The 19,312-nt window shown below is 40.9% G+C and overlaps 1 protein-coding gene across 1 annotated transcript; it reads right to left on the minus strand.

The window, feature by feature from the left end:
• Positions 1-16,832: 16,832 nt before the first annotated feature.
• LOC132238863 (F-box only protein 31-like) lies at positions 16,833-18,443 on the minus strand. The gene is given in 2 exon segments (XM_059704897.1): positions 16,833-17,642; positions 17,645-18,443. Coding segments are annotated over 2 exon segments (1,467 nt in total). The 3' UTR covers positions 16,833-16,974.
• Between the last annotated feature and the right edge of the window lie 869 nt (positions 18,444-19,312).

The following is a 19,312-nucleotide window of genomic DNA, read 5'->3' on the forward strand; positions in this document are numbered from 1 at the left end:
ACAGGGGACCCCCATCTCCCCCTGATCACTGGCTCTGGCCCCCGCCCAGGCCTGAGGCCTCTGGCCCAGGAATCATGCCTGGGCAGGGGACCCCCATCTCCCTCTGATCGCTTGCTCCACCCCCCGCCCAAGCCTGACGCCTCTGACCCAGGCTTCAGGCCTGGGCAAGGGGACCATCATATCCCCCCAATCCCCGGCTCCACCCCCCACCCAGGCCTGATGCCTCGGCCAGAGGAGTTGACCCTCATCACACTCCGATCACCAATCACCGGATCGGCCCCTTGACCAGGCCTGAGGCCTCTGGCAGAGGTGTCCGGCCCGGGCAGCGGGGACCCGCAGCTGCAGCGGCCCCGCGATCGTGGGCTCCGCTTTAGGCCCAGGCAAGGGACCCCTAGCTCCCGGGACTGCCAGCTTCGACCGTGCCCAGCTCCCATCGCTGGCTCCACCCCTACTTCCTTGCTATCACTGGCCAGGGCGGCAAAGGCGCCTGATTCTCCGATCATGGCTGGGGGGCAGGGCAAAGGCGGCCCCAGGGCCGCCTTTGCCCTGCCCCCCAGCTCTTAGCTCCCCCCTGGGTTTCCGATCACTGTCAGTGGCAGGGGGCTTCTTCCTGCTTTCCCTTTCGCCTCCCTGCATTGTGCCTACATATGCAAATTAACCGCCATCTTGTTGGCAGTTAACTGCCAATCTTAGTTGGCAGTTAACTGTCAATCATAGTTGGCAGTTAACTGTCAATCATAGTTGGCAGTTAACTGCCAATCATAGTTGGCAGTTAACTGCCAATCATAGTTGGCAGTTAACTGCCAATCATAGTTGGCAGTTAATTTGCATATAGCCCTGATTAGCCAATGAAAAGGGTATCGTCGTACGCCAATTACCATTTTTCTCTTTTATTACATAGGATAATTTTATTACAGCTGCCAATATCCACAACGACCTAAGAGTTACCTGCCTTACAAGAGTTTACATCCTTTGACCTGTGTTATACTTGAAATTTACAAAGGAAAGAGCTGTATTATGTCAAGGATATTTTTCCTCAAACTGGAAATATTGTATGAATTTTATTTAAAATAAAAGGAAAGCAAGGTTGTTGCTCAACATTATACCACCAAAGAGCATAAAAATAGAAAGTATAAATCTTTCTAATCCTGGGCTTCTAAACCTCCCACTATTGGCATAATGAGGGCTGACATGTGCATTGTAGGATGTTTCGCAGAATCCCTGGCCTCTAGATGCCAGGAGCACCACCCTCAGTTGTGACAGACAGGCAGGTCTCCAGACATTGCCAAACAGAACTGTCCTTAGTTGAGTACCAATGTGATCCTGCCTTTCAGGGGAAACTCTGCTAACAGTTTAATAAATAGCAATCCAGGTATTTAATACAAATAAAAACTTATTTTATACAGTTTGAAAATGTCTATACTGTACCAGAGATTTTTTAAAACTTAACAATATATCATGGACGCTTCTCCAAGTCAATAGCCATAGGCTTACTTACCTTATACTTGTAACAGGTACATTTAATTTTCACTGTATGAATTCACTGTAATCACATATTAATGGACATTCTGATTATTTTTTTATAATTTTCAGTTGAAAGTAGTGCTGCAATTAACCCACCTATACTTACATAGCTGCACACTTCTATCATTTCCTTCAGAATTGCTAGGTTAAATGAATTTTTAATATCATATTTTTACAATAAGTTTGAATATATTTTTCATATGAGATTAAAAAATATTGACCTAGGCATGCTATTACCCATCTCCTTCCAAAATAAATAGATAAATTAATCCTCTCTTCCCTTGCACACTGACATGCATTCTCCTGGGAGGAAATATAAAAAAGGAATGCTACCTTTCTCTGCCTTATTTTTTTAGTTAAGACTTAAAGCTTTGATCAAGACAACAAAACCTTTTTCTTCTGAAGATAAAAGCCATGTGCTAAAGCAGATCAACTCACGCATGCAAGGGTGACAATGAAAACAGCTTTGGTTGAGAGAGAGGAGTTATTGATGAGCTACAGGGAGAGGAGCACCTTGGTCTTATTTCTCACCTTGTCGCAGAAGACAGCTAAGTTGTGAGGTTAAATTGAAGTTGGTAAATACACAATTATTCAGCTTGTGTCTCGGTAATAAATGTGCCTGTAGGCAGTGAACCTGCCAGTCCTCAGAGCACCACTTTGCTGATTAAGGAGATAAAAAGAGGATATTGTGGAAAGGGTCATTTCAAGAGTAATGAATCCTTATTCTGTCACTGTACTTTGCCGACAAGGAAAAGAAGTTTAACAGAGATGAGGCATCCTGGAATATTCAGGTGGCAACATGGAGTAAGGCAAATCAGAAATGACTATTCTAGGCCATGAAAAAACAGCAGGACCTCTGATGGCTGAGAAATGACTATATTGGTGAATTAAGTACATCTCAGGGAGAAGCCTTATTAAATTAGCCTAATACCTTATTGCATGATCAATAACAATGTATTTATTTTGTACTATGGCCTTGAGTGACTTTTCATTAGGAATTTAAATGACCTTAGAAAGCTACTGAGTATCAATTTAGAATACTTTCAGGAGAGATTAGCCTGGCCTCAGAGCAAAAGATGAGTGAAAATGCAGCTCATTATTTAAGTCAGAAAGAATGTCAAAAAACATTTCTCCTTGGCTTGGAGAAAGGTAGCTCACGTTATATATCCAACCCAATGCTACTGCTCTGTCTTTTTGGATTCCCAGGTTATAAAATAGATCAAGAAAGAGTTTGCAGTCCCAATAGATATTAACCCAGGTGATTGTCATGATAAAGGTCATGAGACTGGAAAAGACAAGAGATATTGTGAAAGTTCACATCAGTGAATTGCCAGGATTCTGCAGCATCCTGCCAGTATTCTGCCCATGCTCCCTGTGATTCCTTTGCGATTGCCACACTCACAAACTCTGGGTGGGTTTTCACTCCCAACAGCCTGCTGCCCTCAAACTACCAGAAAGGCTTCATGGGACCCTAACTGTACATCCTGCTGAGAGCCCTGAAGCAATGACTGACTGGTGTACACCAGATTTTTTTAACCTGAGTGATACTGACATTTGGGCTCTGATAATTATTTCGGGTGAGGTGCTGCCCTGTACATTGTAGAAAGCTTAGCAGCCTCCCTGGCCTCCACCTATGGGTATCATATTCCTCCCAGTCTGACAATCAAACATTCCTGGGGGCCGAATCACCCCAGGTTGAGAACCACGGGTGTAAATGTATAAATACCACAGCTCCCTTGCCCCTAACTGGACTATTCTGAGATGTGACCAATGGGATCACACGCTGTGGAACTTTGCCTGCCACCACACTCTTGCTCAATCCCTTCCCTTTCCTGTTTCCACTTCCCATAGCTCCTATTAGTTGCCCCAGGAACATTTCCTAATATTCACGGAGAAATCCTCAGCTCAGGGTCTGTGTCCGAGGATGCCAACCTCAGGCAAACTTCCTAACAACTGAGATGCTAACTAGATTATCACAGAGTTAGATGATTCTACCTTAAATATCTTTGCTGGCCTTCCCATTATTCTCCACCTTCTACCTTTCCTGTAAGTGTCAATTCCTACTTGATTGACTTAAAACAAAAATGAAGAGAAAATACACTCTTATTTCCAATGTGTGTTTTTTCTGTGTACGATACCCCCACCCCTATCCATGGTTTTACTTTCTGTGGTTTCAGTTACCTAAGGCCAACTGTGGTCTGAAAATATGAAATGAAAAATTCCAGGAATAAACAATTATGCACCATTCTGAGTCGTGTGATGAAATCTTGTTTCTTCACCTTGAATCCCACCAAGGACATGAGCCATTCCCTTGTCCAGCATATGCTCACTGTATATACAGTACAATAAGATATTTTGTGAAAAACCACATTCACATAACTTTTATTACAATACATTATTATAATTGTTCCATTTCATTCTTAGTTACTGTTGTTAATCTCTTACTGTGCCTGATTTATTAGTTAAACTTGATCACAGGTGTGTATGTATAAGAAAAAACATCGTATATATAGGGTTCAGTTCTATCTGCAGTTTTAAGTACCCATTGGGGATCATGGAATGTACACCCTTTGGACAAGGGGAGATGACTGTATTGACACCCTAATATCATTCTCTTCTCTCTCTCTCTCTCTCTCTTTCTCTCTCTCTCTCTCTCTCTCTCTCTCTCTCTCTCTCTCTCTCTCTCTCCTACTCCCTCTCTCTTCTCCTTCTCTCCCTCTCTCCCTCTCCCCTCAAGCATGTTCTTCTTAGCCTAAGCAAGCATCCTTTTCTTTTCATCCTTTAGAGCAGCAAGGTACGCTTTCTCTGATGTCTGTGGTCTCCCACTTACCACACCTCAATCTGCTTTCTCTCTCCATTCACTCACCATCCTGATCTTCAGCCTACCTTCTTTAGAGTGCTAGAGGCACTCTCCAGTCTCTCTGCTTTTACCTACTTTTAATATTAATACTTTGTCTAATATTTATTAACTCTCTTTTTATCATGTTTTTAAATCTTCACTTGTTATCATTTATTTTTTTCTTACTAGATTTTAATAAGAGGAATAAAATGGATAAAAATCCAAGAAAGTTTGAATAAGCCCAAGAAATTTCAAGATACTAAATCTAGACATACATGTTTCAAGAGGAAATAAACCAGAGGCTAACCAGCACTCTGTCGATGTGTGTCTGTTTGAAAGGGGAAAGCAGCATGTGAGCGCAACTCTTCCCGCCAGAGGCTTTCTCTAAATCCCTGTTTACCACTCAAGACTCTAGAATGAGATCATGAACACCACTGATCTGGTGCCTTTTATTTCACAAGTGGCCTTGAGACACATCTCACAATGAAGATAAAAATAAAAATGATCCCCTTCTGATGGCCCTACTAAGCCAAATGAATAAAATCAATAAAAATGCAATTAATTTGGATTCATTTGGACTGAAGAATCAAGAGAAAAAAAATAAAGGAAGCACATCTGCCAGACTCTGTGATGTAGCTTTTGGCCAGAAATCCTGCTTCCGAAAGCATCCACCTCAGATATAGCGGCAGTAATAAACTCCCTGTGTCTTATACAGCCATAAATCCTTGTACTGACCAAGATTCCAATGGTCTCTTCAACCCACACATAAAGCATTCCAGGCACTAATTTAGAATATTAATTAAATATCAGAAAATTGCATTGGGACTCAGGCACTGTTCCATTACCTGTATAACTATTTTTTAAAAAAAAAAACCTGGATTACCCACTTCAAAGAGATTCCTCTTATTGTCTTATTGTGACCTTTTTCAAAGAAAATGTAATAAAATGCTCCCTTTCCAAAATAATGATGATGCATTAGGAGGAATTAGCTTACACTAGAACAGCCACCACAACCATATGTGATCAAACATAAATAAGGATTTGTAAAGTATTCTTTGCAGGTATATGAAAAAGATGGATGTTGATTTTAAAAGGCAAATGTATATTGTAAAACTTTTAAAGAGTCTACAACACAAATTCAATATGCTTTATTGGAAGGCACTGGCAACTATCGGCTGACCTTCAAGGGGGTTGTATGATAGTAAGAAGAGAGTGTTGAAGGAGCTGGTGGATGAAACAAAAGGGAAGATATGGAGTCCAAGAAAGAAGATACTAAAATGGGAGAGGACAATAGAGGCATGGAGATGCCACATCTGAGGTTACAGGGGAGGAAACAAAGTCAGGAGAATATCCTAAGTTAAAGGAAAAGGGTAAGAGGAGGACATTCCCTCTGCTTTTGTAGAGGAAACAGACCCGTGTTGAAGGCATGAAAGAGGAGCCAAACCAGCAAGGCGAGCATGGAATAGCCACAGGTGAAAGAACTGGGGCTCTAGGAAGGGTAATTGAGCTTTGGGCCATTGTCAGAGAACCTTTTGGAATTTGCTCTCTTACTTCCTAAAGAGTCTGGATCTCTAGAAGCAGGTTGAACCCGGTGATCACAGGAAGGGCACAAGACCCCCAGGAGAAACCAGAGACTGAGAAAAATCCTGGGACATAACTATGGGTTAGAAATATAACCTGTGTTTTCTCCTGGGATGGAGGTCAAGCAGAACCCTAGAGGTGAGGTGCCACAATAACCCCAGTAAGAACCCGCTTAGATGCACAAACACTGAACAATTCAAGACTTCACTCATTAAACCAATAAACACGTACTGAGCTCCTTCTTTATACTAGTCTCTGGCCTGGGAGCTGGGGCTACAAAGGGGGTGGGGCAGGTCCCAGGTCCTGGAGACTCTGAGCCCCGATTCCTGGGTTACAGATGGCAGTGGGAGCTCCTGCCTAGAATGGCTCACTCACTGCGGGGGACCCCAATGAAACAGGTTGATCATATTTATTATTAGAACTTATAATGGATCAGGCTTACGACAAATCTCAAAAATACTCAGGGTCCTCAGATGTGTGGTAACCTAAATGGAGTGTAAATTTATATTTCTTAAGTAATAATCCTCAAAATTTCATGTTTTCACATAAGTACTAATAACAAATGTGTTATTGAATGTGTATATTTTGGAAAGTACTGTGCATTCCTATTCCAAACTATATCTGAATTCAGTTTCTTTCTGGTGGTGAAATAGAGCCACGGTTCCCTCCTGAAGGGTATCTACACCACATGAGTTCATGAATAAGCCAGAAGGAATCCTCACAAAAACTAAACAAAAAATTCAAAAAGCTGTGGTGAGCAGGTTTCACAGTTTAATGTATGAAACAGCCCTGGATCTGAATTATCTTGTGAGAAAAAAAAATTAGTAGTTTTATCCCTCATGTATCATCATCCTTTTTTACAGTGCAGTTATCTCTACAAAAGTGACTATAAAAAACCCCACTGCACAGTTCCCTACTTATTCTCCCTGATTTGCTTCCATCTCACATTCCTTCAGTTTACAAATAGCAAAATTATTTTCTGAAAGTCTTTGCACTGCCAGCTCCAGCTGGGAATTGAAAAAACACACAATATACTTCCTGTCTCTCATATTATCTGAAGCTAGAGAGCTAAGAACATCCGTTTGCATTTTTGCTGAGGATGCTTAAAGAGACTGTTGTTTTTCCCAGCAGATTTCCTGCCTCCAAGCTGCTGATATACCCAAATCCACATTTTATCAGGAAGATCAAGATATAGAGAGAAGTGCCATCTTTTCTTCTTTGCTTCAGACAACATGTATTTATCAAATACAGTATCGGGCGCTGTCCTGGGTGCTGGGGATGCAACAATGAATGAAACACAAGCCTTAATGTGCCAGTGAGATAGTAAGGCAGATACACAGATTATTAATGATAGGGACAAGGATGTATCCACTGCCATGGGAACGTGAGGGAAAGACACACAGCTTTGGTGTCAGGGTGGGCTTCACATAGGAAATGATGTCTGAAATGACACTTGAAGGACAAGAAAGAATTATTCAGGCACCTAGTGAAAGCTTGTGAAAGGGAATGGGTGGAGAGAGAATGAAATAGAAAATGAACAGAAAATGTAGGAAGCAGGGGACGGAACCTGAAAGTTCTTGTAATACATGTTAATAACTCTTGACCTTAATTGAAGGCAATGTGGGGGTGCGTTTGATAGAGATGGAAAACAACCATATAAATGATTTTACTATGAATTTATTTGGTTGCCAATAACAGTGATTTTTAAAGCAACTTATTTTTCCTAAGCTGTAAATTGGCCACCGTCTCTGTGATTCAATCTCCTATTTCAGTTTTTCTTTCTCATGTTTGTCCAGTAGAGGATATAGAACATAATGCTGCAGTGATAGATAAATAAGCAAACAAGGAGTTCTTGATAATGCTTTCTGGTAGTGATAACAAGGAATATAAAATACTTTAATGCTTCTTTCATGATATCAATATAAAATTTCATTTCCAAGACTGCTGCATCTGTGTACATGTATAAAATGAGGGAATAATGGGCACATGGGGATATCTGAGAAGAGTGAACAATAATTTAAGAAGGCTAAATACCTAGAATGTACTATAGCTTGCAAAATATGTCACAGGAAACAAAGAGGATATTTTAGCTTGGGAAGGCATAGATATGATTCTGTGGATCAATGTAATAATATTGACAGATGACAAAGAGAAAGCAAAGCTACTCAGTTTTTATTTTGCTTTTATCTTCTATGTCAAGGAGAAGGATTGATTGAAAGGATAAAGCAAATATTGGGATGAGAGAACTGAAGACGAAGACAAATGGGAAGAACTATAGAAAGCCTAGTTTTGAATGTGTTTGGAGGCTCCTTTGTTAGAAGGCTCTGAGGAACTCTGTAGAAAATAGGAGTAGTGCTGGATGATGGGAAAAGTGTAATAGCTCAGCATTCAACAAGGAAAGAACAGTGGATGCCACAGGAACTAGCAACTCTGTGTATCTCTGGCTCCATCCAACTCGCAGTGGTTCTCAACCTTCCTAATGCCGCGACCCTTTAATACAGTTCCTCATGTTGTGGTGACCCCCAATTCCATTGTTACAAATTGAACATAATGAAAGCATAGTGATTAATCACAAAAACAATATGTAATTATATATGTGTTTTCCGATGGTCTTAGGTGACCCCTGTGAAAGGGTCATTTGATCCCCAAAGGGGTAGTGACCCACAGGTTGAGAACCGCTGATCTAAGGAATCATGAACTCCAAGGCTGAATGGCAAGCATCTAGGTTTCTTTAAAATCTTAACAGGTAATTCTGATGCATAACCAGAGCAGAAACTCTGCTATAAATCTAAGAACTTGATGTCAAATTCAGCCAAATTTTTAAACATCTTACCCTGTTTTGTGAGACACCAGTTTGTGAGCACATAAAGAGTGAATGAATGATTGTTAAAAGTCAACATGGGCTTAAGAATAACAAACCATTCCAGATAAATTTCATTTTCATTTTTATTGAGGTTTGTATATTAGCATTTTCTAAAACCTGTACACTACTTCTATAAGATATTAATAACTACTGTAAAAAATTTTTAAAGGTTCCGTAATAAATAAATCTGGAAAGTTTTTTACTTTAACTGATTTAGTTAAACTGATATATTTTTTAGATTTTCTTGGAGTCTTAAATCAGGTAATGTGTATTTGATCTCTAGAGGAATTTAATAAAGACTCTTTCCCAAACACTTAGAGATCCTTCACCCCTTCTTTTTTTGCCTATTTTTTATAACCAGTGTTTTTTTAAATGTCTACTACAAAAAAAGATTATTTTGGTTAAACTAGTGCATTTGACAAAGCATTTCAGGTTATCTTTGGAAGAAATATGGGGGAATATTGGCTATTAATTGCACACATAGTTTATACCTGGTAAAATAATAGTACTTTAAAAGTGTTGATTAGTTGACTCTACTTAACCTAGAAGAACTCTTTTATTTATTCAGGAATCCATTTGTTTATTCACTAAAACTATCCAATATGTTCTGGACATTGTGCTAGATGTCATAAGTGCAATAGTAAACAAAGCAAACATGAATCTTGATGTTGCCATATTTAATATTTTCATTTGTATGAGGTTGTATATGTTATACACATGTTTTCAAAAACTTCAACCTAGAAGGTATGGAGAATACATTGGATGTTGAATGATAAGCTTAAGACTCAAGATCACTACTTGGCTAGAATGATGGACAGAATATGACAAAATGAAATACGATAGTGAAAAACCAGTGCACAAATCTCAGCACATGCAAAAAGAGTCAGAGTTTAATTGACAACAAGCTCAATATGAGTTTTAAAATGTTAATAAAGCATAAGAATGCATTAAGGAAAAGGCTGTGCTCATAAAAAGAAATTTATAGTTCTATAGACTATTTATAGTCCAAACCAGACCAGGAGTAATATGTCTAACATTGCCACCATTAAAAGGAGTCATCATTAACCAGAATCCACCTAGAGGGGAGCCATCAGGGTGAATGGAATCTCAAAACCAGTAAACATAAAGAAGTGTGCAAGAATGAAGAATATTACATGTAAAAAAATGTATTGAGAGTTCATGATAGCTATCCTATATAAAAAAGCCTAATATGCAAATAGACTGAATGGTGGAATGGCCTGTGGAATGACCAGTCACTATGACACACACTGACCACCAGGGGGCAGACACTCAATGCAGAAGTTGCCCCCAGCCTGCAGGCCCCAAGTCAGCCAAGGCAAGTGCCAGTGGGAGTCCCTGAATCACCCCACTGGTTGCCCCACAGATTGGCCCTGATCACTGGCCAGGCCTAGGGACCCTACCCATGCACAAATTTCATGCACTGGGCCTCTAGTGCTTACATAAATAAAGGGAGGAATTGATTCATTATTGGACATTTCTAATAGCAATGAGTAAAGTTAAGATAAGGAGTCCTTGGGCTCATCACAGGAAAAGTTTGTAACCATTAACCTGCCCAAAAATTTAGTAAGCTGCCTCTTCATTAAAGGTATTTAAACAGAGACTGAATTACCATTTTCCAAAAATGTTATTAAATGTTAGACAATATTGTTTCAGGGAGGATTTTAATTAGAAAATGACATCCTATTTCTTTCAACAACATATCTTTAGTCCTGTCCATGTTAATGATAGATCCCTTCACCTATAACCTGAACACCATACTTTCCTACCTCATTCATTGACTCATTCATTCATTCATTCACAAGCCTTTATTGAACTGTCTAAATGTACCAGGTTTCCATGATAAGCACTGGACATCATAAAAGAAGAAGACATGACTCTTGATCTGTAATTTTATAATAGAATCATATTATAAGAGCAATGAGAGCTCAGAAGAAGGGTTTTTTAATCAATCATTTTGTTGAAAACTTGATTAATGTAAAAAAGGTTAGAAAGGCTTTTTAAAGAAGAAGGCATTTGCACTGAACCTTGAATTAATCAATACTACATGCTTTCTAAAACTTGACATAAAGTTGTTTTTTAACACCAATTAAGACTCAATCCTCCATAAGCCATGGCACTTCAATTCCTACTGTTTTTTCTATAATATTTCTCTCTCTCCTCTCCTCTCCTCTCTCTCTCTCTCTCTCTCTCTCTCTCTCTCTCTCTCTCTCTCTCTCTCTCTCTCTCTCTCTCTCTCCCCCCACCTGAACTCTTTTCATGTTTACCTATTTGACAAAACCATTAGATTTGCATTTGATTTCTCTCTTCTCTCTTCCCATCACTAGCTTCACTAGATCTTACGCCTGGATACCTGTGGCAGGCTCCTCGCTGGTTTTCTCCAGCCCCAGGATGGCACATCCCTCCAAATTCCAGCATCTACCCCTAGTCACTACCACCTCCATTCCCCAAGTTCTACTTGTTTATTAAATCATCCACGATGGATCTCTTTTTTATCAAACAAATATTCTACCTTGGGTTTCAGGTTTGATTGTTGCCTAGTTGCTCCTTCTTTTCCCCTCTCCCTCAATATCATCTTCCAAGCTAGCTCTTCACTGTCCCTTTCATGTATATTATTTATTCCAATTTATAGGATTTTACTCATATTACCTTTACAACAATGTTGTTCCTCCTCCCTCTCACCCCCATTCTGCCACACAGGATTCTAGCCATGTTTTGAAGCCTAGTTTAAATACAATCTCCTTCTCTAGACTCCAGTGAGATTGAACTCAGTCATACTAGTTTACTACTTAAATATCACCTGATAGTTTTATATATACATATTAGTCTTATCTTCCCTGAGTTATAAACTCCTTGAAAACAAGGATGTTTTATGTATTCCAGGACAAGTATTATGCCCATAATAAGCATAAATAAATAATTCTTGGCTGATAATTTGTATTTGGAGAACAACATAAAATGTAAAAATTCTCAATTAAATCTAATGCTTGACTAGAGTGGACTAGTGGAGCAACTGTCTGGGTAACAATCTATAATATATTCTATTAGATTATTACTGGGGTATAAAGACATCTTCGGAGATATAAGGGGGGAAAGAGATAATGAATTTACCATAACTCATCTCAAAGAAGATATTTTGTGTGCTTGAAAGGAATGCTGAGGTTAAAATCCTCCAAAAGTCATGCTTGTTCTCAGAATACCAGAGAGGCCATGCTCCTTCCAAGGCCATGAAGTACAGGAAAGAGCAAGGCAATAACAGCCGGAGAAGCCACCAGAGGTCCTCTCTATTCTACCTCTCCTCTAAATAGGAGTTAAAAATTATGTTACAACTATCAGTTCATAGGGACATGAAACTTTTAGCTGTCCCTGAGCATCCATAATCCTTACCGTTCCTTAATCAACTCCAAACGAGAGCATGCAGTGAGTTTACCTCTTGCCCACCCTCAACTCTATCCCCATCTATAACTTAGACAATGTTCCTACGCATACAATTTGTTGAAGAGGATTCCAACCATTTCTGGAAAGAACATACTGTGGAGAGGGCACAGGAATTGTTGGCAGAGAATCCAGGTTGATGACCTGGGTTCAAATCCTGTTTACTAGCTCTGTTCTTGAGCACCATAATTTTCTCATCTGCCAAATGGGATGTTTGTTCCATCCAGAATGTATGTGAAAGTCCTTTGTAAACCCTAAAGCAAATTACACGATAGTCTGTTTATAGGTGAAAAATGGGTATACCTGGGTATTCTCTGAGATCTAGCTTAAATTTTTCTTATTGAAGTAATTACTTTTGTTCTTTAGAAATAACTCTGGTTTATGATTACATCGTTTATGTCAAACAAGATATATTTTATGTGATAGTCTCATTAGGTTATTATAACCACTATTTTCAATTGTAATACCTCTAACTAAAAAATAATGGTGCAGTATTGACCAGAAAATAACCCTTCTTTGTTATTAGTGACATCAGAGAGTATATCTTTCTTAGATTTTTGCTTTATTCAAAAATTTTTGGTATGGGTGACCTTATTCTTTGAACATTACGCAGAATTAATTAAAGACACCATTTTTTTTTTAATGCCGCAACACATCTTGCTTAAAAAAATAATGTATCACTTACCAGTTCATTTTTCATGAGTATAATTATTCCCCTTTTTTTGCAGTTGTCATTGTTCCATATTCTTTCTTTATGAGCCACTATTTTTTAAATATAAATTTTCACCTACTGTCTAAATGGGAACAGCTGTTGAGCTTGTAGTCCAGGAAGGGCCGTTCACATCCTCCAGCCAAATTACAAGTGTCGTGACTGGAAAAGCTATTACTTTTGAGCTCACCATAGTGAAAAGGCAAGCTAATCCAAGAAAGTTTTTGCATCTTGCAGATGTAACCTTTTCAGGTAAGCCAGAGTCTCGTTCTCATGGCTGGGTGAAATTGTGTAACAACAATTTCAGTCCTATGGCCCTTAAAATGGTCTGTCAACACATGCTGGTGTGTGCTTTTCTATTTCCTTCTAGAGGTTTTTCAGCAGAAGGGTTGAAGTTATGGACTTTGAGGTCACCTTGGGGTCAGAAGTGAACTCAAATTCTGCCTCCACCTATTTACTTGCTGTGTGATTTTGAACATGTGGTTAAACTCTCTAGGTTCCATTTTCCCACCTATAAAATGGATAAAAATTCGCCCATAGAAACTATTTTTATAAAAGGCTTACCATGATGCCTGGCACATTCTAAGTGCTTAATAAATATTAGCTATGTTTAGCTTTTTGTATGTACCTTCCCTATATTTAAGGTTTTTTTCCTATGAATGGTATGTTTCCACGAGGCTCTGTATGAATTATGTTGTGTAAAGCATGTGGCAAACATTTCTATTGTCATGCACGTCCCAATCCACCTTTCAGCATCTCTCCTAGAAATCTAGCGTTGGGCTCTAATTATCTAGAACAAAAGCCATGGTATTTTCAATGCTTTAAAAAAAAGCAATACTCAAAAGAAATTGGAGGGAGATCTTTGGATATTCAGGCTAAAAGCAGAGGTCAACAGAAGTCAGTTTCTTAAAACCTACCTAGGCATTATGATTTTACATCTCTTTTAAACACACACACACACACACACACACACACACACACACACATTTTTATTGATTTCAGAGAGGAAGGTAGAGGGAGAGAGAGATAGAAACAAAAATGATGAGAGAGAATCATTAACTGGCTGCCCACACTGGGGATTGAGCCCACCCGGGCATGTGCCCTGAGAGGGAATCAAACTGTGACTTCCTGGTTTGTAGGTTGAGGCTCAACCACAGAGCCACACTGGCCAGGCGATTTTACATCTCTTAAGAATCTTCATTCCTTTGTCCATGTTGTAAAGTGTGTACAATTTAGACATTTTGTTACTCATTTTATCCTGAAATGTGAAATTAAGAGGAATACAGGCAAAGATTTGAACAATAAATAATCAGAGTACTTGGATCTACCTGGATATTTTTCCAGAATGTTAGGAACAAATCAGAAGATGATATGAGCACCACAAGAAACCAGAAATCACTCTCCAAAATGGAGCCTTGAATCTACAAACTTCCATTGCTCATTTTTCCTAATAACACTGTTGATCATGAGGTCTGGATTGCAATATTTGGATAAGTCCCCTAAGGACATAACTTTTAGTAATAAAATGAAACATGTATAAAACTAAAGCCATCATCATCTCTTCAATCTTTATTCCTTTATCTCTAAAACTCTGTTCCAAAATTTGGGCATCTCTTGCTTCCTACCCTTTCTTCTTCAATCTCTCAATATCTTGTCAACAACATTAATTTCCAGTAATTTTGTAACAATACTTCCTCTCCTTTGTTGTTATCACCATCATTCTTCTCCAGACTATCTCCCCTCCAAGATGTCAGGCAGCAGTTGTCTTCGACATACTCTCTGTGGCTCTATTTTATCCCCGTTTCATCCCTTGCAGACTATCAAATTTCCCAGCTATCAACATGTCATTTTACTGTGCAAACGTTTTTTGCAAATAAACACAAAATATTCCATATACCTGACTCTATTCCTTTAAGACTCAGTAGAGACGAGATGACCTTAGGCTATGGCCTTCAACATTTTTAGCAGCAGAATTTTTTTTTGCTTTTTCATAGATGAGCCTTCCCAAAAGACACTTTATAAAATAGCTAAAGGTTCTAAGTAGATCAATCATAGAATTTATAAAAACTTTAAATTGGAGAAGTCAAATAACAGTTGTGGTCTTATCAAATAAGCATGTAATATACATGCATAAGCTCTCAAATGCAGCATGCAAATTTATTTATTGCACTTTATTGAGAAAAAAAATCCTGATTCACACTGATAAGAAGCTGAAAAAGGTGTAAGTTTTATATTAGCTCTCTTAGCAATCTCACATTGCTCTCTGAATACAGACAAAATGGCGGCAGAAATTTTATTCCAGGCCAGAGTGAAATAAATAAACTGATGTCACAAAAGTGATAAGTAATATATTATAATGTGGCAAATACAAAATTTGAGTGTATACTTTGTTACTTTTTTAAAAATGATTAAAATACATTTTCATATAAAGTTCCATTTAGAATGTCTGAAGTACCTGTAAATAACCTGAGTTTTACTGCACAGGTTTGAAAACCCTGTGGAGAGCACTCTTCTAACCTTTGACTATTTTTTACCTCTAATTAAGCAGGACCTTTTGCAACCAACTCCAGTATATTCTTATGCCTCAGGAAGCAGTTCAATTCCCACCACCTTCAGGAGGCCTTCCTAACCCCTCCAGCCCACAGAAATCTCTACCTCATCTAAATTCCTTCAGTGTTTATTGTCTATCACAAACATTGGGCACACCATTCCATGTACCTATCATAGGGCTACACAAATGTTAGGCAGTCAAGAAGCTCTGGATGGGAGAAAGATAAGGAAGGTCAACTGACAAGTTTCTAGCAGAAAAAGGGTTAAGGATGAGGTCACCTAGATTAAGGATGTTTCAGTGTAAAAACATAACTGGGTTTAGAAGAAGAGAGATGAACACGTGACTGAAGTGATACATTAGGTTCTCCCATTCTGGCCCCCAACTTGGCACCTAACAAATCCATTAAGTGTGTTATTTATTATTATACTAGAGACCTGGTGCATGAAATTCATGCACAGGGGGATGGGGGGTTGTCCCTCAGCCCAGCCTGAACCCTCTCCAATCTGGGACATCCCTCTCACAATCCAGGACTGCTGGCTCCCAACCGCTCGCCTGCCTGACTATCTGACTTCCCTTAACTGCTTCTGCCTGCCAGCCTGATCACCCCCTAACCACTCCCCTGCCAGCCTGATCAACGCCTAACTGCTCCCCTGCCAACCCGATTGCCCCTAACTGCCCTCCCCTGCAGGCCTGATTGCCCCCAACTGCTCTCCTTTAAGGCCTAGTCCCTCCCAACTGCCCTCCCCTACTGGTCTGATCACCCACAACTGCTCTCCCCTGCTGGCCATCATGTGGCGTCCATCTTGTGTCCATATGGGGCAGCCACCTTTGACAACGTGGGGGTGGCCATCTTGTGTGTTGGAGTGATGGTCAATTTGCATATTGCTCTGTTATTAGATAGGCTATTACAAACAAAATCACTGATTTGTTAAAACAGTGAGAGTGATTGTCTCACCATAATCTATGAATTGTTTTACTACACAAAGGAATACTTAAATGTGAGAATCCTACTGATATATCTTAAAGGTTTTTTGGATGATGCTTACCTTTAACTTAGATTAGATGTAGATGTTACCATTCTTCTTCTTTTTTTTATTAACTAAGATGTCTTTATTTTTTTGTGTGATTAATCACTATGCTATAATTATGTTCAATTTGTAACAAGGAAATTGGGGGTCACCACAACATGAGGAACTGTATTAAAGGGTCACGGCATTAGGAAGGTTGAGACCACTGGTCTAAGGTTTATTTCTACCTCAATTTCTGGCCCCTACCCAGCCTGGTCCTGGTCCAGGCTTGGGTAGGAGGCAAACAACTGATGTGTTTCTCTAACATTGAATATTTCTGTCTTTCCCTCTCTCCCCCACTCTCTCTAAACATCAATGGGAAAATATCCTCGGGTGAGGATTTAAAAAACAAACAAAGATGGGTAACCTAGTCAGAAGGTCAAATCTTCAAAGTGCATGCAAGCTGCTCCTCCCAGGGGGTCCGGACTGAATGTTCGAGAGCACCTCCAGGAAGGCCTGTGGGGATGGTGCCTCCACATTCTGGAAGGTGTTCTGGACTCTGCCGAACAGGATGAAGTATTTCTTCTCCAGCCAGATGAACTCAAAGTGGTTCTCATCCAACAGGATGAAGACTCCAGGGTAGCGCCTGGGGTAGCCAAAGGGAGCTAAGGGACCAATGTAAACGCCATAGAAACACATCCTGCAGGTTCGGGGGTAGTTCTGGTCTCTTGAGCGCATGCCCACAGGCAGAACAAACGGGACAGGCTGCTCCTCCGAAGCTGCAGCCCCGGACTCCCCGACGCTGGGCTGGGCAGGGCTCTGCCAGCCATGGCCCTCGCTTTCCTCAGTCCCATCTTCTTGCAGCTGCTGCTGCTCCCGGATCACCTGCTCGTCAATCTCCTGGACCACGCGGGCGAGCTGGTTGAAGTTGCGGAAGATCTCGCCATCTCGCAGCTGGATGCGGCGCCTGAGGTGGATCTCTAACGTCCCCATGGAGTCTCCCGTGATCTTCGTGACCCTGGCATACTGCCCGTGGAAGCTGAGCATGGCAATCATAGGGCCGAAGCCATCGTATTTGCCGTGGAAGAGGCCTGGCCTGATGAGGTCGTCCGGGTCGGCGGGAGATAGAGGCGGCGGTAGGTCAGCCAGTCATACCGCTCTCTGTCCTCCAGCACCAGCCGCCATTCTTTCCTAAGCCACGTTGTTAAATCCTTTTGGTGGTCTCTCTTGATCCACTGGATGCTGAACCTGTTCTGAATCTGCATGTGGCGGCTGTTGGAAAAGCAGATGTCGTCCATGCACTCCACCGTGGCTGGTTTCCTCTCCGTCAGGCGAATTCTAAACGAGGGCTCGAATTGCATTGGGTCATCCACATGGGTGTTAAGGGAAGGCTTGTACCTCCAACCAGTAATGCATAAACCATCCACCACTACATTCACTATTGTTCTATAGCCCTCAGTATCTAGCTGCCACAAACCCAAAATGTTTCTGTATGGGAAAAGCTTCGCATAGACTTCTCGATAAGACATACCCATCATCTCCAGGTTCTGCAAGTTTTCACGAACGCCAAACTCCTCGTGGCAGCGCCGTCTCCAGATGCTGTCAGTGTGCAGGATGTGGTGGAATTTTGTGCAGACCTGGGCCAGGCTGGGCAGGTCGGTGCCGGGGAGCGAGGCGAAGATCTCCACCAGTATCTCCACCGGCAGGTCCTGCAGCAAGCAGTGCGGGGGCGGCATGGGGCTTGCAATTCCTCCACTCCCCGCACAGCACCACGCTGCTGCGTCAGCCTCGAGGTGCTTTTCTGCGGGGGCCGGCTTGCCTTCGGCTGCTGCCCTCTCAGCTGGGCCCTGGCACTCCTGACGACACCGACATCCCCACAAAGAGCACACACCACAGAGGCAAGTGCACTCCTCCATGCCTCCACGCTTAACAGCCACCACAGAGTGGGCTGCCGCACCTCTGCAGGGTTTTAAGCTGGCTGGGTCCACCCTAGAGTCCAACCACGCCCCCTCAGAGAGAAGCCAATTGTAGGACTTTAAACCCATCCCATTAATAGTCCCCTCCCTTTCCTAGTGCCCCTCCCTGTCCTCCCACCCTAGCCCCAGGCAGTCACTAATCTGCTTTCTGTAGGAAAATGCCTCCAGGGATATGCCTATGGGGGGGTGGGAGGGCGGGGGAGGACATTTCACAGAAATGCAGTAAAAAAAAACCACAACTGTGGTACATCTACACAATGGAATACTACACTGCGGTAAAAAAGAAGGAACTCTTGCCATTTGCAACAGCATGGATGGAACTGGAGAGCATTATGCTAAGTGAAATTAGCCAGTCAGAGAAAGATAAATACCACAGGATCTCACTCATTTGTGGAATATAGAGAACAACATAGACTGATGAACAGGGACAGATCCAAAGACAGAGAAACAGTGATCAGACTATCAATCCCCAGAGGGAAAGTAGGGGAGGGTGGGGGTAAGGGGAAGAGATCAATCAAAGGACCTGTATGCATGCATATAAGCCAAACCAATGGACATGGACAACAGGAGATGAGAGCATGAGTGGGGGCGGGAGGTTGGGGGTTATTGGAGGGATGAGGACACATTTTTAATGCCTTAACCAATAAAGAAATTAAAGATTAAAAAAATAAAATAACATAAAAAACATTCATGAGACTTTGAGTCTTACCAAATGCTTGTCAAGGTTACTTGATCTAAGATAAACTTCTAGTTTAAGTTTGTTAGTTTAAATAAAGCAGTCATGTCTTTAGAGTTATTAGAATTAAATA

Source organism: Myotis daubentonii, chromosome 1, assembly GCF_963259705.1.
Source record: "Myotis daubentonii chromosome 1, mMyoDau2.1, whole genome shotgun sequence".
In the NCBI taxonomy this organism is placed as follows: domain Eukaryota; kingdom Metazoa; phylum Chordata; class Mammalia; order Chiroptera; family Vespertilionidae; genus Myotis; species Myotis daubentonii.